At 34.4% G+C, this 27,115-nt stretch overlaps 1 protein-coding gene across 2 annotated transcripts in view; it reads right to left on the reverse strand.

Moving 5' to 3' along the window:
- The window catches only part of CtBP (C-terminal binding protein), a 228,421-nt gene that overhangs the window by 49,881 nt on the left and 151,425 nt on the right, over positions 1-27,115 (reverse strand). For both annotated transcript variants that reach the window (XM_069822939.1, XM_069822938.1), the window contains exons 2-3: positions 22,202-22,630; positions 1,169-1,297 (exon numbers count right to left, since the gene is read on the reverse strand). In XM_069822939.1, coding sequence (XP_069679040.1) covers positions 1,169-1,297; positions 22,202-22,399 — 327 coding nt within the window. In that variant the 5' untranslated portion in view covers positions 22,400-22,630. The remainder of the gene's footprint in view (positions 1-1,168; positions 1,298-22,201; positions 22,631-27,115) is intronic.

Consider the following 27,115-nt stretch of genomic DNA (forward strand, 5'->3'; position numbering starts at 1 on the left):
TGCCACCATTTTTAATTTTGAAAAAAAAAAAAAAAAAAAAGGTAAATAATTTTTTAAATCGTAATATATATAGCAGAAGAACAGTGTTTTACACATATTAATTTTCATTACTGTACAAGATATAGTAATGGTGGAAAAAAAAATGTTGAATATTTCCAAAAATTTTACTGCTAGCTGTACCTAACCCCTTAATTACAAAACGTGTAACAGGGTTTTTTTATTTATTTTACTGTATTCTTCTGCTCCCTTCAATCTGCACAGTTACATCACTTCCACCCTGTATAACTCTGCCTCCAGTAGAATTTTGTTTAAACAACTTCCACCAGTCTCAAGCACGCATAAAGTAGGAAGATAGATAGATGGCTGATTATTTAGCCTTTGGGAACGCAGTAAGGCTGAGAAGGTGCATTCAGTAAATACTCAGATTATCTACGAGTGTTACCAACAAATCCTACCTAACAGCGGTTGCCAAAGGCGAGCACTTGGTACCTTAAAAGCAATTATTTCAGCTGAGGTATGGTAACTCTAACATAAAAGTGATCCTCCAGATTTGTGGTTGGGATGTAGAACTGACATCCCCACATATGTATAAAAATTAATTTGTTGAGAAGTTCAAAAAAGTAAATGCCAGACAGTCTACAATACGAACATCTGAGACTGGCAACAAGGAATGTCTTTTACATTAGCCTGTATACACCTAAAGCTCTAAAAAAAAATTTATTGGTTGAGCTTTTGAAGTACTGAGTGACCTAAGCTCAAATGGAAAGATAGGATGTTTAAAGATACAAAACTTCTATGTAAATCTGACTGAAAGTCCTTAGCAAAAGACAAAATTAAATTCCGCTAGTGACAAAATGTCGTCCTATAAGACACAGGACTTCCAGCATTACTTCTGTTCTGAAAGAAGTCATGCCAAGGATCTCTATTCCTCTTAAAAATCCATTTTTCTCAGCTGGATTTGAATCTGTGAACCACAGATCAAGTGGGACGCATATGAACCACTACATCATCCAGGACAACGTTATTTAGTGATCTTAGACTTGAAAATGACTGAGAAATAAAAAAGCATCTGTAGTACCTATTAGTAGCAGCTAGTAATAATATGAATTAACTACGCAGATAACACATTTATTTATTCTGAAATTATAGGTTAAGTTATATACAGTACCTTAACATCTATGTTATCAACTCCACTACCAATACGGACAATGATTCTCAATGTCTTGAATTTCTCCAGATCTTCTTTTGTGAGAATAATTGTATGCCACATGAGAGCCCCCACTGCTTCGTTTAGGACCTGAAATACAGATATCCAATTATTTGCATGCTCTGAATATATGTAAAATTACATTAACTTTCAACCATACTGAATTAAAAGTACAAGAAGTTACAATACTAATTTAGAATCATATTTAGCAAACATATTTGAACAAGAAAATTCCCACATTAAAAATTACATGTAATGACTTGTGAAACACAATAAAAACTCAAATACCAACACACTAGAAATAAACATAAGAACAAGAAAATTAGGAAAACATTTACAAGAAGAAGCTGAAAGAAACAAAAGAGGTGGGAACAAATTGGTAGACACGAATTTCGTGGAAATGGGGGGGGGGGGGGCTTTTGTTTACATACTTCAGTATAATTGGTGAGCTGGTGGAGAGTCACACAGTATGCAACCGTGTTTGCCAGAAATACACTTTTATAATTAATCATAACATAAACAGTTTAACTCCAATCGCTCACATTTACATGAAGCTTAAAAAAAAATGACATTTTAAATTACCTAAGTTATTGCCACAGATTTATTATATATATATAAAAAAAAAAGATTCTTTAAACTCTCTTACATGAACAGATAGAGGAGGGGATATGAGGGAAATTTTTATTGTTTTCAGCAATGAAGAGAGAATGTTCCAAGTTGTTTCATTCACTATGTATCCAACCTCACATCTAGCTGCTCTAGCACAATAATCTTATCATAAAATTGCTTAAGAACAATATTAAGTTTAACCATTATTTCAGTTATATCTATAATTATTAACGTAATGATAGATTTTCGGGACATTATTATAATTAAAATAATAATTAATTTAGTCACAATGTATGGGTGGAATGGTATTATATCAATATTACTGTTCAATTATATTAGGGTTACCATGTTAGTATTTATGCGGACATGTCTGCTTTTTGATAATAAAAATAGTCGTCCCCATACATTTGTGGAAATCCTATAATTGAGGACCGTTTTTGCAAAACTTGCTAACTGCAAAATTTACAAAATTGGGATTTTGGTGGATTCGTTAACATAAAGCAGGCCTCTATACGATGTTAAAGTTATCTTAGTAAAATTGCATTATTTCTCTTCATTGTAGTGTGTCAAAGTGTGATGGTTGCACCTATAACCTATTTGTCTCCATTCAGTTTTTTGTCTCTCCTGTAAAATGTAGTTTTTTCAGTTAGCAAGTTTTGCAAAAACGGTCCTCAATTTGTCCACGTTTTTCATATTGAAGTATTATTTATTCATTTTTGTTTCATATGGTCTCATGTTGCTGTGAGAAGCATACTGCAGTGTATGTGATTGTTAAATGTGTAAATGCTGTTTATCCAGATACATCCTTCATTTTGTTAATTGTAATAGCAATGAACTTATCAAGCAAGTTATTAAATTCCATGGATTAGACTTACCACCGATTCTGTGGCAGACTTGTTTCTGTGAAATTTAATGTCCGACATGCAAACGTATGTTTGACTATTTGTAACAAAGAATTGTTAAAGAAAATTAGATCGTGATAAATATGTAAAAGCTACAGAAGTGATATAAATGGCGAAGTTGGTCTAAAGAGTTCGTTGGTGAGAAAAATTGAAAATTCAACTGCATGCCTGAAGAAAAATATTACAATTCATTTTAAAATTGAAGATCCTAAAATTAATTTTATATTATTTTATTTTAGGTAACAAATTGCATAATATTATATTTAGTTATTTGATCAAAATTCATCAGTTCAACAAAAGACATCACATAGTGAGAAGTAACATTGCCAAAAGCCTCAGAAATTTTGAAAATTTTGAAACTATGAAAAAGTACCATGTCTCTCAGATGAAGGTTCCAACAAATGTGCTAACATCATTACAACCAATAGGAAGATGAACATTGGCTTCGTTACTGACTTAACAGTATGTTTTGAAAGAAGTGATGCAAGGAGCAAAGAAGTAGATCGTGAAAAAAAGAGGCACTATGAACCCTGCTACAAATACCTGGAAGAAAGTACAGCACACCTGAAAATCATTGGGAGGCGATTGGGTTATTGTTTGGAGCATGTGGAACTATTTTAAAATTGTGTAAATTTTGCCCATATTGACATATATCTCCAGGACATATCTATACAAATTTTAATTTACTCTTTGTTGATTGTAAATCACCATTTGTGTTGTTGTTCTCGAATGGTAATTAAAAGTTGATTTGCATTAATTCTTTATTTAGCTCTCCAATAAAGTGCTTAAATGTTGTTCTTCTTCCTATTATCGTAGTCCAGTTTGTTACAGAGGAGATGGTGCTGTTTGTTCAAAATTTCATTTTTGTTACATATTGGGCAGTTTGGGTGCAGCATAACTCCACCTTCTCGTGGTGCACCTGGTTAATACTAAGAGAGTTACAATACAGCAAGCTTCTCATCGAGAACTAAAAATGGAAAACAACTGAAATGCAGGAGGGATGTTACAGGGCAAGAAGACCATTATAGAAAGCTCACTGCATGAACACAACAAATCATCATTTGTACAGTTTTATTAATGAATAAATACATAATTCCGTTATAGAAATGACTGCTAAAACTAAAGGGAGGAAAAAAATTTAACTACGAAGAAATATTGTTGTTTGTATATATACACAAGAAATTAATTATATGGCTGTAACCAAATGGTATCCCTTGTTATAGGGCAGTTATCCCTTCCCAGATTCTCTCTCTCTAGTAATTTACAGTTCATCAAAATTTGTCCAATCAGAAGCTGCATAATACTTGGTTGGATATGCAGGTAACAAGGTAAAAGATGCTTGCATTAGAAAACAGGCTAAAAATAGGAATATGTCTTATATATCTTTCTCGTGTTAAAATTATCATACCTGGTTAACATGTTTCAGTCTGTTATCGACCTTCTTCAGTTCATGTCAGTTCTGAAGAAGGTCGATACCAGACCGAAACATTTTAACCAGGTACGATAGAGTTTAACACGAGAAACACATATAATACATATTCCGAAGTGATATACTGTTAAAAGTTGTGTAATCAAAATATATATATTAAAAATAGGTATTATCGATTTTTTAAGTAGTATTAGGCCATACAGATCACGAACATACAACATGTAAATAATAGTATGTGAGTCATAAAAAAGGAAACCTGAAAGAAAATTAAATTACACGAATTTGTAAAAAAAATTGCATGGAAAATAATAGCAAAATAAAATTATGAAAGCCAACGACCAAAAAAAAAAAAAAAAATTACAATAACCAAACAGATATTAAACATTAAAAAGTTGCATAAACTAACAAACCTTTGTAAGACCTCTTGAAAACCATAAAAGAGAAAATCATGTTAATACACAATAAAATTAAAATATCTCAATTGCTTGGACTAAAAATAATGACAAAATGTGTTAACAGCATATTAATATTTACACATTCCAACAATTACATCAATATTCTTACATCATCTTGAATCAAACAGATTATGTGGCGAAAGCTTTGAGAATTAGACCCATTTAGAAATTATTTTCCATTGCTCTTTGGCACCACACTAGACTTTATAAAATATCATTCTACACGAAATCTGAGAGTTTTCCACAATGTGGTTATCACAGTTCTATGGCAGAGCTGCAAGTGAGACAATACAAGTCGTTGCGCACAAGCTGAACAAACACTCTTGTCCCACGTGGATTCAATGGACAGCACTGACAACAGGTCTTCAAGGGTGTAATGAGTATGCACAGTCGTCCATTTGTTGTATTAATGGTATGCTGCATGCATGTCACACAGGTAAGATAAAGAATGCAGGTAGATGATAACTTCAGTATCAGGAGAAAGCCAGTTTGTGTACGGTTAAACAATTCCTTCAATGAACTTACTGTAATGCATACGTACGGAACATTTCAGAGGAAGGGGGGGGGGGTGTATGTACAGTCCCAGAAACAAAAAATGGCCCGACTCTTGAAGCTCCTTACAGAGCATGAACCACAACAATTTAACACAGTTTTCAACCCAGTATTCTCTGAGTAGTATTACAGAAAGGTATTTCACAACTAATGCGAAAAGCACGAAATTAATCTGAAAATAAGATCAAATTAACGCCTAAGAGTCAACTCCAATTATGACAAGAATTCCCATAGCTCTGTGCTAGCAAGCTTGCTCAGACTGCAAAGTTCAGAATTTGGATACTGCTGAGGAAAGACCTTTTTAAATTAATTACCAGGTTAATTTAATTTACCACCATTCTATTTTACTGCACTACTTATAAATATTCATCTACTATTAAGAATAAACCTATTTTAAACGCATCTTTTCAAATGCTTTTTGGGTTACGACAACAATCGACATGAAATGGATTTCACTAACTCCCAAACTGATCACTTGTGTACCACTTGCTTTGAAGCGTTGAGCATGAAATGGATTACACTAACTCCCAAACTGATCACTTGTGTATCACTTGCTTTGAAGCATTGAACATGAAATGGATTTCACTAACGCATGAAATGGATTTCACTAACTCCCAAACTGATCACTTGTGTATCACTTGCTTTGAAGCGTTGAGCATGAAATGGATTTCACTAACTCCCAAACTGATCACTTGTGTATCACTTGCTTTGAAGCATTGAACATGAAATGGATTTCACTAACGCCCAAACTGATCACTTGTGTATCACTTACTTTGAAGCACTGAGCATGAAATGGATTTCACTAACTCCCAAGCTGATCACTTGTGTATCACTTGCTTTGAAGCATTGAGCATGAAATGGATTTAACTGATCACTTGTGTATCACTTGCTTTGAAGCACTGAGCATGAAATGGATTTCAAATGGATTTCACTAACTCCCAAACTGATCACTTGTGTACCACTTGCTTTGAAGCATTGAGTATGCATAATAAATTGAATCTGGAACTTAGAAAATTGAGGTGTGCCATTTTTTTTCTGGGATTGTACTAGACAAATGGAAAAGTTGAAACAGCTCGATTTTTGTGTGTGTGTGTGTGTGTGTGTGTGTGAGTGGGGGGGGGGGGGAAGAAACACTTTTAGCTTTCCCAACTATGGGACTGCCTCATTGGACAAAGTATAACTAACACATAGAGAAAAATTAATGCTAGACATATTAAACTTACTTTTCACGTTTCCGAATACAATCTTCTCTTGCCAAAGCTACTATGTCCTTTCAACATTAACAATTTGTTACTTTATTATTATCCATATGTTAAATAACAACCCTAGGTGAAAGACATTGAACTCAAGCACTGCATTTATTCAATAGTTTATTTGTTCAGGTTTCCTTCCCGGTCTGTGCCATTAGAAAATAATATACCCTTACCTCGTGACAGTACTTGAAAATGTCTGCTATGAGAAAACTGTGTTTAAGGAAGTTCAGAATAATGTGTTTCCATTAAAAAATTATACCTGCAGCGTTACTTTCATTAAATGGAACAAATCACACCTAGAGGAAAATCATGAGGGCTGAATTTGTTTTACGTTTCTGTTTCCTACCACAAAGTTAAAAAATGCTGTTATTACGCAAGTAAAAATATTCTTCTGTTTTCATGTCTGTAATTTCCCTGACAGCCAGTCGATCGATATCTTGAAGAAAAGCCTTCGTCGCTTTTGCAGTTGAGACCTTTGGTCCGTGATGTAGAGACGCTAAAGACCTACTGACCCAAAATGGTACATGCCTACTGTCCTGTACCGGCGATCCTAGATGTATCAATTTCCTTCGTCAACGCATTGGAATTGCGGTTCAGCAAGGGAATGCTACCTCCATTCTGGGATCATTTCCTAACTCTATTTCGATGGATGAGATCTTTCTCATTTAATTAAATCATGAAAAGTGTTTTTTTTTTAATTCTAGAAACAGTTAAATGGCATTCTTTTAGCATATTGAAAATACATACTTTATTTAGAAACCTTGAAATTCTTACTTCGCAGCATTACAGCAATGTCTCTACAGTGCAGAAAATGTAGTAAAATTGCTTAAAATTCCTAAAATCTTTTATATTAACCAAGCACAGAACAGACATGCTTAGCAATCATGATACTTGTACTCCGTTTCGAGCTTAAAACAGTTTTATTCTTTTTTCAGTATTCAATCACTGTTGGCAAGTTACTAAAAATCACCATTTAAGTAAAGAATACGATTTACTTTACTTACTGAAGTTTTACATAGAACTGTAATATCATTTTATATAAATTTACGACAAATGAATGAAGTGAAAAGTTAATCGGTCAAAATTTCAATGCCATACAGCAAATACAGAGGAGAAAATTTCTGTAAGATAAATATACAGCCTACTTGTATATTTTGTCCTTAATGTTTGTCATTTACTCCACTTTTCAATAAAAATCGGATTCAATACATTTTGAGAAAGTATAAAAATACGTACGGTACTTTAAGTTATAACAGAATACAGGGAAACCTTCAAAAAGGAAGTGCCATGGCAAAGCTTGTTCAAATATTTAAGGCAACTAACAGTGGTGACAATAATCTCAAGGCCAAAGGCAATATGCCGAACGTCTATGGATACACTAAACTATGGTCAAAAAGATTTTTAAGAAAGAGAAATTTCACCCATAAAACTTACAAATGCTACAAAAGCTAAATAAAGACGATCCAGACTGTCGAATGGGAATGAAGGGTACATGGGAATAACGATCAAGGTCCATTTTAGAATGTTTCGAGAAAAATTAATTTTAAAGTTTAAGCACTTAATACTTTGTTATGTGTGTATTTAATAGAAACTGACGTAGTGGAATGTCAAGAATGATGATTTCTTATTACTAGCTAGACCACATGATAGTACTTCCTTTCCACTATAAGATGGCATTATTAACTCAATTTCGATTTTTGATGAATCTTGATCGTTTTTCCCGTGTACCCTTCAAATGTGTCTTTAGTTCTCAGATTGCTTGGTTAAGTACTAGTACAATATTTTCCAAAGATTATGCTCTGTTCAGTGATGAAGCTATTTTTATGTGAAAAGAGAGCTAAACAAACGAAACCTAATGGTACTGATTGCAAAACAATCCTCACTGGATCTTTCCTATTGAACCAAGTGTACCCAAAATTATGGTTTGATTTGGGCTGTACAACTGGAGAATAATATTGTAATATAAACGTGTTTGGCATGTTATTTTTTGTACGAGAGCATTATAAAACAATTAATAAAGAAATCACATCGTATTTGTAATGATGGGTAGTTTGATATAGTCTATGAAGAAAGGGGTTGCTATGACAACAATCATGTTTTAAATATTATTTCACAGCAAATCGTTTCATAATAATTATATTATTATTGACTTTATGGCATAAGGTATCCCATCAAGATAGAAGCCGTGATGTTTTAGTTGGCATAGTAATATTTCATGCCACTGATACAATAATGTGGCATATTACATATTACAGAGAGCAGTACATGAGTTATCTATACTAATAATAAATCTGTAGCCGAAATTTTTCTGGTAATTTTCGATTTTCCAAAAATAATTGGTCCTAACATATATAATTAACCACCCTGAAACCGAAAATAGCTTTTTTGAAATTTTTGTTTGTATGTCTGTCTGTTTGTCTGTCTGTCTCTGTATGTTTGTTACCTTTTCACGCGATAATGGCTGAACGGATTTCGATGAAAATTGGAATATAAATTAAGTTCGTTGTAACTTAGATTATAGGCTATATGGCATTCAAAATACATTATTTAAAAGGGGGGTTATAAGAGGGCCTGAATTAAACAAATCGAAATATCTCGCTTATTATTGATTTTTGTGAAAAATGTTACATAACAAAAATTTCTTTAAAAATCATTTCCGATAAGTTTTATTCTTTGAAAAATTTTGATAGGACTGATATTTAATGAGATAAATGAATTTTAAAATTAAAATAATTGCCATCTAAGGCCGTGTAATGAAATAAACAAATGACTTCGCCTATAAGGGGCCTTGGTCAACAACAATCGAAAGCTATGAATCATAGCCTACAGAAAATGTTTCTGTGTTCGTATGAAGCAATATCGGAAGCTAAATTAACCGATTTGTATAATTAATTATTATTTGACCATTGGAAAGTGTAGTTTCTCTGTATGGACATAATGCTATAATGTTATTACAGTAACTTCTGAGTGAATTGAAGACAGGTAATATTAAAATAGCTTCTTATGTACAGAAAACTTGATAGGCTATTCTGTGTATTCGTTTCCTGTATTTCTTAAAATAATGTTTATCTCAGAGAATTAACGAACCACAAGAGTGTATTGATTTAGTATGCAGTAATAATATGTTAGCTTAGCATTTCATTATTTTATAATCCAAATTTTAACTATGCTCAATTGAATCGAGTTAAAATACATATGCATTAAATGCAATGCAAAAAATTTGGGTAATGAGCAAAGCAGATTATGTTGCCCTGTTGTAAAATAAAATTTGTTTCTCCTGAGATTCAAGAGCCCCCATAACAAATTGAAAACTTACTTATCGGGGTACATCCGTTATCAACACACTTTTTATATAATATAATATAATATAAAATAATATAATATAATATAATATAATACAATATAATATAATATATAATATAATATAAGTTATTTAAGTTATTTGAAGGGTTCAGAACCATAGTGGGCCAAGCGCCATTTACTGAATACGTAGAAAACAAGGGTTAAAATTAAGTTATTACCATAATTCAATGGAAACATTTAACAAGTAAAATAAAGTATACACATTAAATATAAATTATGTCAATGTTCATTGAACTATGGATCCATGTAATAAAAATTAAGAAACATGTTAAAGGAATTGTCATTGCATCAAATGACCAAAATGATTCCATTTTAATTATTTAAATATAATTTAAATTAAGTAACATATTAAACGATTTATCCTTCTATCAAACACGAATGTTCCCTGGATCAAATATCCTATTTTAATTATGTAATTACTTTATATTTATTTCTAACGGGTGCAGCGGAGCGCACGGGTACGGCTAGTGGAAAATAAATAAGAACTATAATGGAGATATCTGTACATAAGACGAAAACTATGGCATTTTGTGGCAAATCTCCTGTAAGATCTAAAATAGTAATAGGAAAGAGTATCATAGAACAGGTAAATAAATTTAAATTTTTTGGGCGATACCTTATCTTATAAAGGAGACTATGATCAAAAAGAAAAAAATAGAAAAATTTAATTACATAAATAGAACACTAAGAAGAACCCTGAAATCAAAAGCTAGAAAAGATACATTGTTAAAATTTTATAAGGTGATGTCAGTGCCCAGTTAACTATATGGAAGCGAAACATGGGTTAAGAAAAAGAAAGATGCCTCTAGATTACGAACAAATGAGATTAAATTTTTGAGAAGCGTAGCAGGTTACAGGAAAATAGAACATAAAAGAAACGAAGAAATAAGAGAAGAACTTGAGATATATGATAGAAGAATATAGAAATACATGGATGTCTCACATTTCAAGGATGCAGGACAGGATACTATACAAGTTTTGGAAATATAAACCTCGGGGAAGAAGAAATATTGGAAGACCAGCCAAAAGATGGATGGACCAATTTCAGTAGCTGCTACAGGAATCAATTTCCTAATGCATGAAGGATGATGATGATTACACACAACTTTCACTAACAATAAAGTCTGTTTATAATTTTAGAGTACAAAAAACATATCTTACATCACCATGTGGCCAGTTAATACCTCAACTTGATCCACTAGAGGAAGGAAGGCCTGAATGGTTCCAGCATAATGACACAACACCCTATTACCATGTGACAGTGAGAGGGTATACAAAGCTCCCTGTGTTGTACATTATGGTTGTGTAGAATGTCCTCCCCACCCAGCTTATTCAGATTACCATTAATTACTTTTTTATAAGACATCTTAAGAGCAAGAGTGTACTTGGTGAAAATCAGGGACATGGATCATCTGAAGCAATGCATCATGGAGGGTGGATGAAGATTAATGTGTATGGGTTATTCCATATGAAATCGATCAGTAAAAAACCTCGCATTTTTTATACTCTAATTTTTTCCATATTTATACAAGGTGCTGAGGAGAGTGCATTTGCAAAAATATACCATCGAAAGTCAAACGGTTTTCGTATTGTTGAGCGACAAATTTAGCGTATTTTATAAAAACAAGCCTCTTTCAGCGCTGAGAACTCTGGAACCATTTATTGCAGAACATTGAACGAGAGCTCATTTTGAAGCTGACATTTGGTAGGTTATGATAAGAAGTAATCCTTATTTTTATTGTATACAGAGAGAGAGAGAGAGAGATAATCTGATTTTAGGCTTACTTCTAGGCTTTTTGCCCATTTGTAAAAATGTAAAAAAAAAAAAAAAAAAAAAATGAGAAAAACCTTGCATTATAAAGAGGGATTCGGCATTGTTTGCTTAGTGTCACGGCAATAAGTTTCGAGGGTATTAAATAAATTATTTTCACACGCCTGGACTTGAATGGCGCAATACCGCACGCACTGGCAGAGATATGAAGATAAGCGAGCGTTGGGCGTCATTTTACTCCTGTGTTTATGAAAACTTGTGATAAAGCTAGTCCAGCCATGACTGCTAGACGACACATCACATGTTTGTCTCCTGGCCTTGCTTGTCTCGACTACCTCCCGTCTCACAGTCAGCTGGTTAGTTCACGCACGTACTATTTATTTTCATTATTTGATATTTTCAATACTTTCTTATCAACGATGCACCAGTAAAAATATGTGTTTATTTGTACTTTCAATGCGCTATCTAACCATATATTTTAAAAATATTTTTTCGTGGGCAAAGGCATCTTAATGAAGAAAAATCTAAATTTCTCCATTTCCATAAAAAGTAAGAAAAATGTTTACATGTCAATATAAACTTTAACTTTTCAGCATCAAAATAAACCATGATTTTGATCATTGGGTGAAAGGGTTTCGGAGCCAGAACAGTTTAAAGTTACTAATTTTATGAAAATACGATAAATTTAAATATTTTTAATTTAAACACTATGAAGTTCTGATGCCTCAAACTTTGCACAAAGCATTGTATCACAGTTGTCTATGGACAGAAAAAGTTTCATTGTATTTAAAAATTTCAAGGTCAATTTTCTCTATATTTCGCTCGATTTGAGATGGAATAGCCCGAATGCAGTAGTAATGGACAGAGTTCATAATAATTTTGCTCACAATTCGCCATGTCAATGAGAAACTACACAGTGAACGTATCATGCAACATCATTTAATGTCAAATTGGTTTTTCTGTAATGAAGACATGCTAGGTATTCCACAGTAGCAATTCTGATGATATTTATAGTTTACCGTAAAAAAAAGAAAGCACGTAATATTACTTTGTAATGGGGCATGCTGATATTTATCAATAAAATAAAAGGAGAATTAGAATTGGAGGGGGTGGAGGCAAGTTATAATAAGGGGACTGTCGGTTAGACAGTACTACCAATCACTTCTTGCCATTTAGCTGCCTCATTTGTTAAACCCACAGCACCTTGATTTTCTAACATTCTGTATCTCAGCACCTTGATTTTCTAACACCCTGTATCTCTTTCATAAATGAACAATGGTAAAAATTTAATTATTGAATCTCTTAGATTTTAAAGCCATTCTTTGTTCCATTGTTACGGAGGCGGACTAAAGACACAATATTGGTCAAATGGACAACGCTCTCTATAAGAAATTCCTATATTCAAATACAAGTGTATGGTACACAAATATGATTAACTTCATTTCCTTTGTTATTCACAAATTCTCCCGAACACATCATATCATTAAACAATCAGGAAGTGTCTTCTTATTGTCAACAAGCATAACATATCTTCTGTCAAATAATAAGGGCATCCATATCTTATCAGCTACTTGTAGAAAACGGTGTATCACAAAGGCATTAGAATATTGTTACATATTTTAAAACGTCGATATTGGCTGTATAAAGTCTAGGTTCATGTTAAACGAACTGCATAGTGTCTGACTGCACTGATATTATCTGAAATGAAGTAAAATTCATATCTTCAACTATGTTGTTACCCAAGGTCGCTGGAATTCAAAACTTGCAACACTGTGACCAGCAAAGGTAATACCTGAAACCAAGTATTTCACCATTTTGTTTTATATGGATGTCTCTAACATTCAGTGGAGTTTCCAGAATACAATCTAAAAACCAGTGCAGTGACAGTATTTTCAAGTGCAGAGTTTATTCAGCATTGAAAATCAATGTGCCATAAATCTATGACAGGGAATCCACACCTATTTTCGTTCCAGAGGAAGCCTGCTAACGATTATATTGCTCTTCCAAATCCACACCCTCAAGCCAGGCTTGAATCCATGAACTTTGGATCCACCAGCTAACATGATACCTACTAGACACCGAGGACGTGACAACCACTGAATTTTAGGTGGATTCAAAGAAGATTGTGGATGTAATCCGTAATTGTTCGCAATGATAATGATGAAATCTTGAAATTAGGTACTTACGAAGGAGGATCAAAAAATAACCGGATTTTTTTTTTGAACTCTACATTCACAGTACTTTAGTCCCCTTCAAAGTAATGTCCATGTGCATTAATACACTTGTCCCAACGCTTTTGCCACTCCTGAAAACAGTGCTGGAACTCTTACGGCAGGAATACTGTTCAAAGCCATTGGCATGTTTTCTTTGACGTCATCCACATCACTGAATCGCTTTCCTTTCAGACATTTCTTCATCCGTGGAAACAAAAAAAAGTCCGACGGAGCCAGATCGAGTGAGTAGGGTGGATGAGGCACAAGCACCATGTTGTTGTCAAAAACTGTCGGACTGTGTAGGCTTTAGCATTGTCGTGGTGAAGCAACCAATTCCCATTTCTCCACATTTCGGGCCGTTTTCGTCACACACTCTCTCATAATCTTCGTAACACATTCAAATAGAAATGTTGGTTCACTGTTTGTCCTGGCAGAACTAATTCTTTGTGGACAATGCCATTTACATCAAAAAAACAAATCAACATTGTTTTCACATTGGATCGCATTTGACGTGCTTTCTTGAGTCGTGGTGAATTTGGAGTTTTCCACTGGCTCGATGCTTGCTTTGATTCTGGATCGTACCCATAGCACCAAGACTCATCCCCAGTCACAATTCTTTAAAGAAATTTGGATCGTTCTGCACTTCACTCTTCAAGTCGCGGCAAACTCTCACGCAGTTTTCTCTTTGGTCATCTGTGAGCAAGCAAGGAACAAATTTTGCAGACACCTGTCTCATGTGCAAATCTTCGGTTAAAATTCGCTGGACCGTGCTGGACATGTTGCCAGATTTGAAATGGGAAAACCACTCATAGACCTGTGATTTCCTCAAAGCATCATCATTAAAGGTTTGCCGAAGCATCCCAACGGTCTCGGCTGCAGTTTTCCCTAACAGAAAACAAAATTTCACACACACTCTTTGTTCCTTGTGGTCGGCCATCTCACTAATCGCCAAACGGTTGAAACAGGAATGCAAACAACACAACACCACAAACAAACCACTTAACTCAGACTGACGCTAGTTCACCAACGGTCGCGGGAGACCCCAAACTAACACTACCTAACAGCACAACTCGTAACTACAAAGCATGTGCGCGCAACAATTCAGTTCCGGTTACTTTTGGGTCCAACCTCGTATATCATTCTAATCACTATTTCAAGCATTTAGTAATTTTTCTGTTCAGTTTTCGCTTTTTTACAATTTCTAAATTAACACTCATTCAAAAGCAATGGGTCTCCATAGTGATGATCAGCATGAGGATGACACCAACAGGCGTGCTTTTCTGGGCACCACTTCTCCTTGCACAAAGATACACCGTGTCTCGCTTAGTGGGATCGAGAAATAATGCTCACCACTCAAAATCAGATAAAGGTATAATTCTGTGGTGTTTGGGTAAAGGGAGATAAGTCATAAAAATGAGTTTGGAGATAAATGAAAATTAAACTTGGAACCCTTATTACAAATAATTTCCTACACAAATAAAACACATCAACTGCTTGTATTCTTTGATTTTGCACTCCCACTTGTATAATTTAACTTGTTTGTTCATCTGGGGAACAAAATTCCACCTGGACAAAAAAAAAATGATATACCCCCTTTACCCGAACACCACAGAATTGTGATTTACATCTGACAAGATAGAGGAATTGTCCAAGTTTATGCAACAAAGTTTGAAAACAGCTGCATGAGCAACTTTCGTTTGTTTATGCGTAACTTTCGTTTGTTTGTTGCTAGGGCACTAAAACAAGCCTGGCGCCATTTTGTAGAAGAACACCCTATGGTAAATATGTGGACACCACAACAGAAAGTTCAGTGCATGCTATGGCTAGCAGAAGAAAAATCTGTTACGCGTGTACAACGTCGTGTTCCTCGTACATAGAATGTAGATCCACTTGGGCATGAAGCAATTCTCAAGTGGGACACAACACTTCAAGAACCAGGATCTCTGCTACCGCAAACTAGTAAACATGCGAAACAGTGTATAACTGAGGAGACAGTCGAACGTATTTTGTGTTCAAACTTGCATTTTAATTGTGTATGATTGTAAACATTTAACCCTAATATGCCTTTGGGTGAAATAAGGTTTCCGCTTATTGAATAATAAATAACATGCATCTTTGAACTACAAAGTACACTGTAATACTAATAAGTATGATTGAATCGCATCAGCTTTTAATGGAGTGGGAGAGAACACATACACACACCAGAGAACAGCAACAGTCTATTCTAAAACCTTAATAAGCACCACAGGACTGAGGTACTGAATAATGCATTACCCTTTCAGCTAATAGCGCAATGCATTGGTTATATGTGAATACAGGGTGACTATTCACAATACGAAATACCAAGCAGGATGGATGTGTACTATTGGCCAGCAAGAAAACGTAACTAACCTAAGTCATTCTAACTGCCCCTCAACACTGAATATCGCTTGTGTCAAGTGCAATAGCTCGAAACCTCTAGCAGCTGTGATGATATTCACTGATAATGCTAATACCACCTGATATTCACAATTTAAACTGACACCTAAAATATACTAACTAAATTTAGCCCTGCTTATATGTATTGAAAAACGTTTATAACAGGCAATAAAAATGCGCAAGTACCACTAAGAAAAAACACTTTGTTGATTTGAATTGTTTGTTTTCAATATACACTCACTAGTAACTATTTCTATGTCACTTTATCCCTGTCACTGTAGTCTTTCAAAGATTAATCTTTTTCTATAATCCATAACAATTAGATTAAATTTCTTATAGAATGAAGAGAATGAAATGCTAGTTTTGAAAGCAAGTATCTGAACTGTATGCCTACGAAATTCATCCTTTGTGTCATGGAAAACTTTACACAAACAAATTGTATCATATATCGCAGACGTATACCAACCAATACTTCAACAGTCAACACAACAAAAATATCCAATGTGCCAAAACGCACGTGCTCATATTTTATTTAACCTTACCTGCAACCACTTCTGTTTAGTAACCTGAAAAGCAAATTCATAAAAAAAAGCTTGAAGAATAAGCAGTGTAGTAGTAATAGTAGTGGCAGCATTAGTAGTAGTAGTAGTAGTAGTAGTAGTAGTAGTAGTAGTAGTAGTAGTAGTAGTAGTAGTAGTAGAAGTAGAAGTAAAGCAAAGTGTAAGCAATCCAATAAGGTACACTGGAATCTTCTTCATGATGTCACAAGATGTAAACCATAATTTAGTGTCGATCCTATTGAGTCTTCCCAAATTCTTCTTATTTTACTCTTGGCATTTTCATTCCTGGATCACCTTCCAGATTAGGTTTGCACCAAAAACAATCACACGAAGTCTTGTAAACTCTTAACACCAAAATAAACAACACAAGTGATGCACTTTGAACACAGTCACTAAGAACACATTTCGTAGGATATTTCACATTTCACAACAGATGCATTTCAGTTTCATGTGACTGCTTCGAGAGACAACATGGCTCCACTGCGTGGCAACATACATAATCCAGTATCACACTACATTCTCCGAAAGATATGCACAGTTTTTTATGTACTGTGACATAGAGGTAAGTAGTAACTACCACCAACATGCTATAACCAAATTTAGAGCAGAGATATCATACATTATTGAGCGAAAACATCCAGCAAAGTAAGACTGAAGCGGCATATTCCCAGTACCGAAAGATCAGAAAATGTTTATAAGCTTGAAATATTTGCAGCAACATTATAATACTATTCTTCTCCAGATTCACTTTAACACAACTTGTTATTAAAATATAAAACTTTATGAAAACTTTACAAGTGTTAGAATTGTTAGAAAAGGTAATATAACGTATACAACAGATGTTTTTCTTTCAGCACTGGTTTATGTGTCTTTGTCAGCATCTGATGGCACAGTGATGCAGCAGTAGCTCACCAGATGACAATATAAAGGTGCATAAACCAGTGTCGAGATGGTACAATCTGTTGAATAAGGTATATTATCATTTTATAAAGTTTTATATTTTACTAATTCTATTTTGACATTAAATAATTAATCAAAATACTATCTCGAATATATCGCGAATTCCATCTTTTTTATTTATCTTGAATATTGGTGCAACACGCAAGTTTTCCTGTTTTAAACTTCACTTATCATCCCATCTCACATTAAATGGAATCTGATAATCTGTGCGAATATTAACAAGAAATCTATATTAATTAAACAAAACTAATACATTCACTTTCAGTAAATGGGTAAATTTCTTAAAGACTTTTATATACAGATTCTATTTATGTTAATCAATAAATACGGCATACCACGAAAACCTATCCATAAGTTTTGGTGCAATGGCTAGACAATACCCCTTCTTCTTCTTCAGAAAGAGTGTCATTAATAATGTTATAGATATACAGAATTTACAGAAGTGCTTGCATTAAACACCCCAAGTGTAACTATTAGTCTCTGATGTTGTATTACATTATTTAAATGGAAAACAATAATTACATCTTAACCAATACATATTTTTGAGGTTTGAAAGTTCAGTACCAATTATTCACGCAATGTTTTTGACAAGTTTCAAAGTTCAGTAGCAATTATTTACCAACAGCCCGAATATAAACCAAAAGTTTCAAACTTTTTCAAGTCTGTACTGAAATTACTGTGTTTATATTTCTTACCACTGAGTCATAAGTACAATTTATTTCAAATAACTATTGTTAAAAATGAAGCGTGCTGAAATAATAGTTTCTTTTTATCATCTCATCTCTCCTGCATCTATCAATTCCTTGCTTCAAAGCAAGTACTCAGTTCTGCCATTACGAGACGTAACTTGAAAAAAAATGCTGGACAACACTCTATAATTTTATTTTTGTTCAGATTCAAGACAGATCACAATAATATCACTGCATTGTTACCTGACGTGTTAATATCTGTGTAATATGCATTTCATACTTCAGACAAGACCTTACAAAGTTATAAAACTATGCATTTAACATCTTATTACATTAGTGTTACAATACATAGTGGATATTGCCTGTGATGTGAGACTATACATATAAACGACGTATTAGTGATTTAAAATGCAGTAAAAATTATGAATAGTTTGGTTATCACGTATGTGTAATCAAATTAAGACCATTTAATATTTCTATGTAGTTAGATTCATTAAATTAACTATTAAACATTAATCCTGGGAAAAGAGCATTTCAATTAACTTAATACTTCAAATACCAGATAACAAAACATCTACATTTGTCTGCAATTGTTCAATCCAAACCCTCCTCAAATTGATGTACTGTAGCATTAAAATTTCCCTTGTTCAGTACACATACATCGTCATCAAAATGGGTAATTTTTACAAAACAGTAATTTATAAATTGCAAAAAAAAAGTATGACTTTGTACGCATTGAGACCTGAAGAATCCAAAAATGGGGAGATAAGTACATAGTGCCCTTCAAAAAAAAAAAAAAAAAGACTCATTGGTATGCCTTTATAAATGAAAAGCACAGTATTTAAAAACATGTTAAAAATATTCCTTCTTTGATACTATACAACTTTTGCATAAAGTTTCTTCATAAAATTAGATATAAAAGTTACAAGCATTGTTCCATACTTTTTACTCACCCTGTATTATTACATTATGTGAACTACTTTGTGCTATTTTATTATCTCTCATAGCAACCATTTTCTTCCAATTCATATTAATTTATCGATAAATTGTCGCACTACATAATATATCGCCCTTAGCTAGGATTGGACCCAATGGAGCACAGTAACACAAGACCAGCGAGGACAAGTTATTGTGTAAAAGAATAATTTACGATGCTAGTTTGCATTCCTTTCTCGCAAAAATTTCATAAGTTAGCACAGACATAATTGAAGGCTGAATTTCAGATGCTGACAATTTCTCCTCCTTTGCACATTAATATAACAACAATTTTATAAAAAGGGGCAATACGTCACAAGGGAGTTAGTCTTTGTATTCAAGGGCAATAGGGTACACTAAGGTTGCCCTATGGAACAACAAAGTGACAAGTTCTGAATTAAAAGCATGTGATACCTTTAGCTTTACATATGTGACAGAAATTTTAAGATATATTATCTACAAAATTATAAAATTCTGCATTAAAATATCCAGCCATGCATTGTCTCTGTAAATCTATCACTTGTTTAATCAAAAGTGCATTTTTTAAACTTCAATCCATAATAAATAGCCAATTTTTAAGTTATATACGCCAAATTTTTCATGCTTGTTTCTTTGGATACCTATTATAAAGGAGATGACCTACACAATAAAATCCCTCGTATCCGGCACCCAAATAAACGGCAATACCAAAACAACGGCACTTTTGGCTAGACCAAAAAAAATTGTCATCCATGCGAAAGGAAAGAGTCGGACGAAGATGAGAGTGTTTTTTGTGGGTCGCACATGCCAATGTTGTGTTTATTCTTTACATTGTTCACGCGTGAGAACATAAGACAGAAAACCCCGTTATGTCCCTGGAGTAGATCGGGTAGCATCGGTAAGCTGTCACTTGGGCCTTGCAAACAATGCGCAGAGACGATATCTTTAAATTTACCACTTGAACTCGCCCGTTTCGAAGGGGTGTTGGGCGAGTATAAATAGGAAAGTGTGAAATTCTCTGTTACGCTGTAGCGCGTAAAAGTTTCATTCGAGTGATTATATATAAACAAGCAGACATTAGAGATATGTTAAAGAGGTTCAAATCATCGAGCGCTACATCATCGTCTTCATAATTTTGACCTCGGCTATACACTGCTCTTCACGTCACATGGCCGCCATTTAAAATTGTCATAGGGTTACGAAAACGTTTAATATTTTTCTAAACTATTATGTATTACTGTAATTATGAACTGATGAATGTACATTACAGTATTCAGTACTAAAAATAAACATTGTACGTATTTCACAACTTTATTTTTAAATATCTAGACCTATACGTAATTGACTAAATTTCAACATGGAAAAAAATGTTTGTGCAGTACAGTATGTCTTTACATAACCTATAAACGTATTTTTCAATTATCCGGCATAATCAGTTATCCGGCACTGGCTTTGTTCCACAGTTGCCGGATACGAGGAATTCTACTGTATATTGAATATTTAATCATTTTTGTTTCATATTAAAAAAAAAAGATATGACTATTTCTAATGAAACTACATGGAAAGTGGTGCGTCATCCTCTTCATATGCATGTTAACTACAGAACAAAAAAGAATTATAAAAAATATAATAAAAAAATTGGAGAGTTATGAAGGATTAACTGTGTTCAGGCTGCTGAATACAGTCAAAACACTAATAAAAAACGAATAGTAACCTTTGCTCAAATATGAACATAATCCCTGCACAGATCAGATCAAACTGACTTAATGGTGATGAAATACAAAAATTCTAATTCTTGCATCTTGTTTATACTGTAAAGGTATACATACCCCACTTAAATAGCTTTCATTGGATAACATTTACATTTTCATGTACCAGTTCTTACGTTTCTGGTTCATTAACACTGCGTTATATGGCAGTAAAAATTTTTAATAGTCTCCCTATCGATATAAAAAATGAAACTCAAAACATACTATTATTTAGGGCCAAATTAAAGAAGTACCTAATTTCTCACGCCTTCTATTCTGTAGGTGAATTCATGACATTCAATAACACTTCATGAAATTGATACTAAAACTATGTATTGTACTAGTAGACTATATTGTAAATCTCGTCTGTATATATTTCATCTAGACTGTGACTATAAATTAAGACATTATAATAATATTACGTTTTTTGACTTGTTCCATATTCTAGCTGTAAAGCAATGTATGAATACCATGGAATGTTAATAAATACAATACAATACAATACACTGTAGTGGTAACGTCATTAGCATACACTCGTGTATTTCTACCTTCCAATGAGAGTCTCAAATTTCAAATCTTATGATGTATTCACAAAAGCCAGACATTTGTACCATGCAGTCAACCATTTAACTGTTTTCGCCTTCCTGAATTGCACGTGGATATCTTTACAAATATGGCAAAAAAGTCATTGGAACGTACTCTGAACTATCAAAATAACTATGAAATGCATATTTACAATACCTTAATTTTATAATATTCTAATAATTTTAAAATTTGCTACAAAATAAGTGTATAGGCAGCACCTACAAATATGACTGATCATCCTGTAAAGAGCGACATGACACACTTCTTACATTAATACTAGACATAAGAATAATCATGAGATAATTACTCATCTCATGTGTAAGAATACCTGCTGCGTGCTCCAGAAGTCTTGTATAAGTGTGTCATGTGACACGAAATACACTAATTAAAACATAACGACCTTCTCGTATCACACTGCGAACTCTGATGTCGTCAGCGGACATCACACATTCACAATATACACTGACGCAGGTGTATCCATCCACCACGCGACCTTTACTTTCATCAACAAAAAATATTTCACATTCCCTCACCTTTTCATGTATTTCTGATGTGGACTGTGCATCACAGAAGGCAACTGTGGCCACATCCTTTAATATTGGCATCTCTATGGAGCAGTCTCGTCCATCAAGTAATGCCACCAATGGTCTTGTCTGCATGGGGCCATTAGCAATGGGGCCACGCAGGTTATCGATGCGAGGACGTTTTGACAACATCTTCCGTTTGTCCATCGGTGCGGTGGTTAAAAAATGTTCTAATAGTTTTCAATGGAGGGAGAAAAATATCTCACTCACACTATAATTTTCCTAGCTAAGCCGTTGTGGCAGATAGCGATATAAATTTGCATTAAAGAAAAACCTAAACCACTGTTGACGACTCGTCTTGATCTTCGGTAGAAGTGAAGTTCAGGTTACACTTTCCAGCACACTTTCGGCTTCATCACGAAGTCCTGGCTGAGCCACCTGCAAAGAAAGAAAACAGCCATCAAAACACATCGCAACAAAAGGACGGCTCATCACCACACTTTTTTCAGAGTACTTTTCGCATATGGTTTCTCTAGTTCAGCGTTTCTCAAACTATGGTCCTCAAGGTCTGCCCTTATGGTCCTTCAAAAAAAGACAGAAGAAAAAATAAAATTCAAACGAATTGCGTATCACACTATAGCTTAAAATCTCAGAGTTCGGAAATGATACATGGCAATCGAATTTCACTTTTTCTCCCAGTAGTGCATTTTATGAAATTTATTACCCTACCCGTCTATCGAGTTGGTAGAGCAGCTGGCTACGGACTGAAAGATCCGGGGTTCGATCCCAGGTGGTGACAGGATTTTTTCTCGTTGCCAAACTTTCAGAACGGGCCCGAGGTTCACTCAGCCTCCTATAAAATTGAGTACCGGGTCTTTCCCGGGGGTAAAAGGCGGTCAGAGCGTGGTGCCGACCACACCACCTCATTCTAGTGCCGAGGTCATGGAAAGCATGGGGCTCTACCTCCATGCCCCCCAAGTGCCTTCATGGCATATTACGGGGATACCTTTACCTTTACCTTTTACCCGTCTATCGACTTCCCACTCCACTCTCAGCAACAAAAGAGGGATTTAAAGCACTATATGCGTGGTGTTTCTAGACATATTTTCCCTGCACATCTGGCGCCGCGCCTGTAACCCAGCCAGAGACCACCCGAATTCATAACAGAGGACCAAAGTACCGAACCTTAATTCAATTTTAAAATATAAATATAGGCCTATTGGTATTAATCTTTTCCCTTACTATATATTTTACCAGTTTTGTGAAAAAAAAAGTGTCATATTTTTTTATTTTCGTAAAGAGGTCATTTAATATTGCAGAATCACTGTATATCACTAATTTTCTTACGTACTTAAAAAATCACTACGAAATAGACAATGGGACTCAAACGAGTTAACTCGGGTTAATAAACTTTGACACATGTTAGCAACCCGAGTTAACTCGGGATAATAAGGGAAGTGGTTAAAATATGCTACGAAAATGATAAATTTGCTTTAGAAGGGAACAAGAGTAAGGTGGTCCGCGGAACTGTTCTGACTTTAAAAAGTGGTCCCCACTTCAAAAAAGTTTGAGAAACGCTGCTCTAGTTCTTATCAGTAAAAAACACATACACACGTCAACCACAATTTGGGTGCGTGTGGCAGACAAGCCACCTTCTTTATGCCACAATCGAAATACATGATCAGCAAATACAGGATTATACACTCATCCCAAAATCAATGGTTCATATATTGCTAAATTTATCCCGTAAGTGAGTCACATGTCGAGATGTTTCTACTATGTAATTTTTATCTGTTAATTATTCCTTGTTTTTCTCCCCCCACCACAATACCTGTTCTGTGTATGGAGACAACGCTAGTGTTACTACGATCAGAGGCAATCAGATATTGGGTACATTACATAAAACCAGGCTTAAGCTGGTAAATTAAGAACGAGAGGTTTGTGCAAAGTGTTACAACACCGTACTATAGGAAGTTCAATGATTAATGACACAATGTCATTTGTATAATACTGAATTTAATGTCTTAAAAAAAAGGAACAAAACAAAAAAAAAACATTATGAATACAGTCACTGTCAGTTAGGGCTACAGAGAATTCATCTTTCTGTTTTAACACACCATATCTGATAAGCACCTTGAAAATCAAAGTCTTTACTTCACATTTCATTCAACATTATGATATTCTGCCGATTTTAACAATTCATGTATTTGCTTAATTTCATCTTCACCATAGATGCTGTCATCTGTGACATTTTGGAGGTAAAATCTAATATTAAAAATTGCAACCTTATCTAAATTCCTCAATCTCTCATTTCCATTGTCAATTAAAATATTTAGGAACTTTCCAATTGTTAATGTTACATCATTTCTTTTTATCAGTGAGTTGGTAAGCATTTGATTACCAAATTCCAAGTCAAAGCCACTAAATTCTAGAGGGATTTTTGACACAAAGTTACATCGTTTGGGCCAGTTTAAAATAAATTGAAACTCAATTAATAAATGAACAATTTCTGTACAGCATTTCTGCACAAATGCAATAATTTCTTCTCGCATTATTTCAACTCTAGTCGCACATCGCGACAAACCCTACATGCAACCCAATATAATGCAACGCGATACATATCCGTCAATGTTCAGGTTGGATAGCTGCTTACATAATTCCTCATTAAATGTTTGTGACGCCCTTTCATCCAGATTGTGTAACATCTGGAACATAACGATGTTCACTTTGCCATATACTAAAATAGTCTATTATGATAACGTAGCATGTATGAACACATGACTGGGGGAAATACAAGTTTCCAGAATTTGTAGTTCCAAATGTTCAGCAATACTAATGCAAAACTCCTAAAAAAAATCATAGCACTGAAATTTATAGTTTTAGAGAAAAGACGTTAGATCCTGCAAAAAAATATATATTCGAAAGAAATGCACTGAAATGTCAACAAAAGGGGCGTGGTGGCAGGTGCAGTGTTTAACATTTAAACGTTTTTAATATACTTCCAGGCCTTCTACAAATATAAAATTTATACACAATGTAAATTACGCTATGTAGATTACGAAAAACATATTTCCAAAAAATCTATTTTTGACACCAAATTCATGTGTGGGAAGGTCTGAAATTGGAACTTTCAGTCCAAGTTCATCCATACGTCTGATAAAATTAATATTAAAACAGTTCTCTCGAAAAGACGGAATTACCGGCCATTGATGTTAACATATAAGCTTTCAAAATGATTTATTTAATATAATATATTCAAGATCAATTTCTTCGATTTACTTCAGTTGCATTTCATGCAGCAATAACAGAAATAGTTTTAAGGGGGGGGGGATTATTTTGTGCGTCGCTCTTTTCTCTTCAAAAAGTAATGTTCAAAATAAATACAGCATTTCTCTACATGTTTATACTAACTACTATACAGGTGCCACAATCAAGCACCAAACCGGAGAATGGACTTAGCACGGGAATGTAAATCAACTGTTCCTAACAGTCAGCAATTTAAGTAAGCATCTTGCCGAGCTCGGAAAGAATAAAGACAGTATAGCTCGAGCAAGAAACGATTACCGAAAACCAATGGTGGCGTTGCTGTCTGTTTTGACGTGTGTATGTAGGCATACCGAGGGGGGAGAGGTGAGGGCCGATGAAAGTACTGTCTCTTCCAAGATGAACAAATGAGGACGTCGCTGTGGAAATAACGTAGCAAGAGAAAAATTCGAAGCTAATTAAACGCGCAGCATTATGTTTACGAATGAGATAATAATACCGTGCGATACAAGACATGCATTCACATGCAGTGCAAGAAACTAAAGTCGTAATGTAACTACCACAACGCAAGACTGATTCTATCGAAGTCATTTCTCTTCCGACTGTACTCTTGAATATCATTCAAGTTATCTCGTGCCCGCTCTTCCTTATCGCACTGTTTGATTCGCATTCCTTCCGTCGGTAATCCGTGCTTGCGAGACCTATAAGGCTAATTCACACGGGGATAGTTTACAGGAGTCAAGTGCTTGGAGCAAGTCGACTTTCCTTCAACTTTCCCCGTGTGATATGGTCGAGACAGTCAAATCGTGACTTGGCGGTCAAGCAGAATTTGAGTTGACGATCCGTCAACTTGTGTCCACTTTCCCGTCACGTGACCAACTTGACTCCACCACTTCCTGCGTGTGAATGCGAACTTGTAGCAACTTGGTAAGTAGAAAGTTTGTAGCTTTAGGCCTATTGTCGAAGTAAATTAATAATTATTAATAATGAGCGCTCCTAAGTGGAATTCCAACGATATCAAAGTTGTGTACGAGAAGTATGAACTTCTATAGAATATACGTGACAAAGACTACCTCAATAAAAACAAGCGGGAATTATTATTCCAGAAACTAGTCAGTGAACTCATGAAACAAGGTTTCGAAAACATAGACGTAGAAGTGGTTCAAAAAAAAGTTAAAAACCCTTAAAACAGGACTCATTCTGAGATGTTTCCTGTATTCTGCAGGACCTTCTTCAGCTAATTCTTTCAACAAGGTATTACAGTTTTACCAAACTAAAAATGCCAGTTCACTATTGATTTTTATTAACTATAACAGAATACAAGAATTCAAACTCCACTACGAATACAACATTCAGCGCGCGCTATTTTTCAAGCATGGTTTCAAGTTTAATATCTCCGTGTGATCACAAATATAGCATCAAGTTTAGAGGCTTCAAGCACTTGACTCCTGTAAACTATCCCCGTGTGACTCGGGTTATAGATATAGCAACTGTTAATTTCAAGTAGTTTGCTTTTCTACAAATACAAATCAAAACATCTGCTGACAAATTAAATTCGATGAACAATGAGAAACTAATGGGGTTATTCTATGGCCTATTCACTATATGACACTAAGCCATAGGTGGGCATCGGGAGCGAATCCATACTCTAAATGGGAA

Source organism: Periplaneta americana, chromosome 4 (genome assembly GCF_040183065.1).
Source record: "Periplaneta americana isolate PAMFEO1 chromosome 4, P.americana_PAMFEO1_priV1, whole genome shotgun sequence".
In the NCBI taxonomy this organism is placed as follows: domain Eukaryota; kingdom Metazoa; phylum Arthropoda; class Insecta; order Blattodea; family Blattidae; genus Periplaneta; species Periplaneta americana.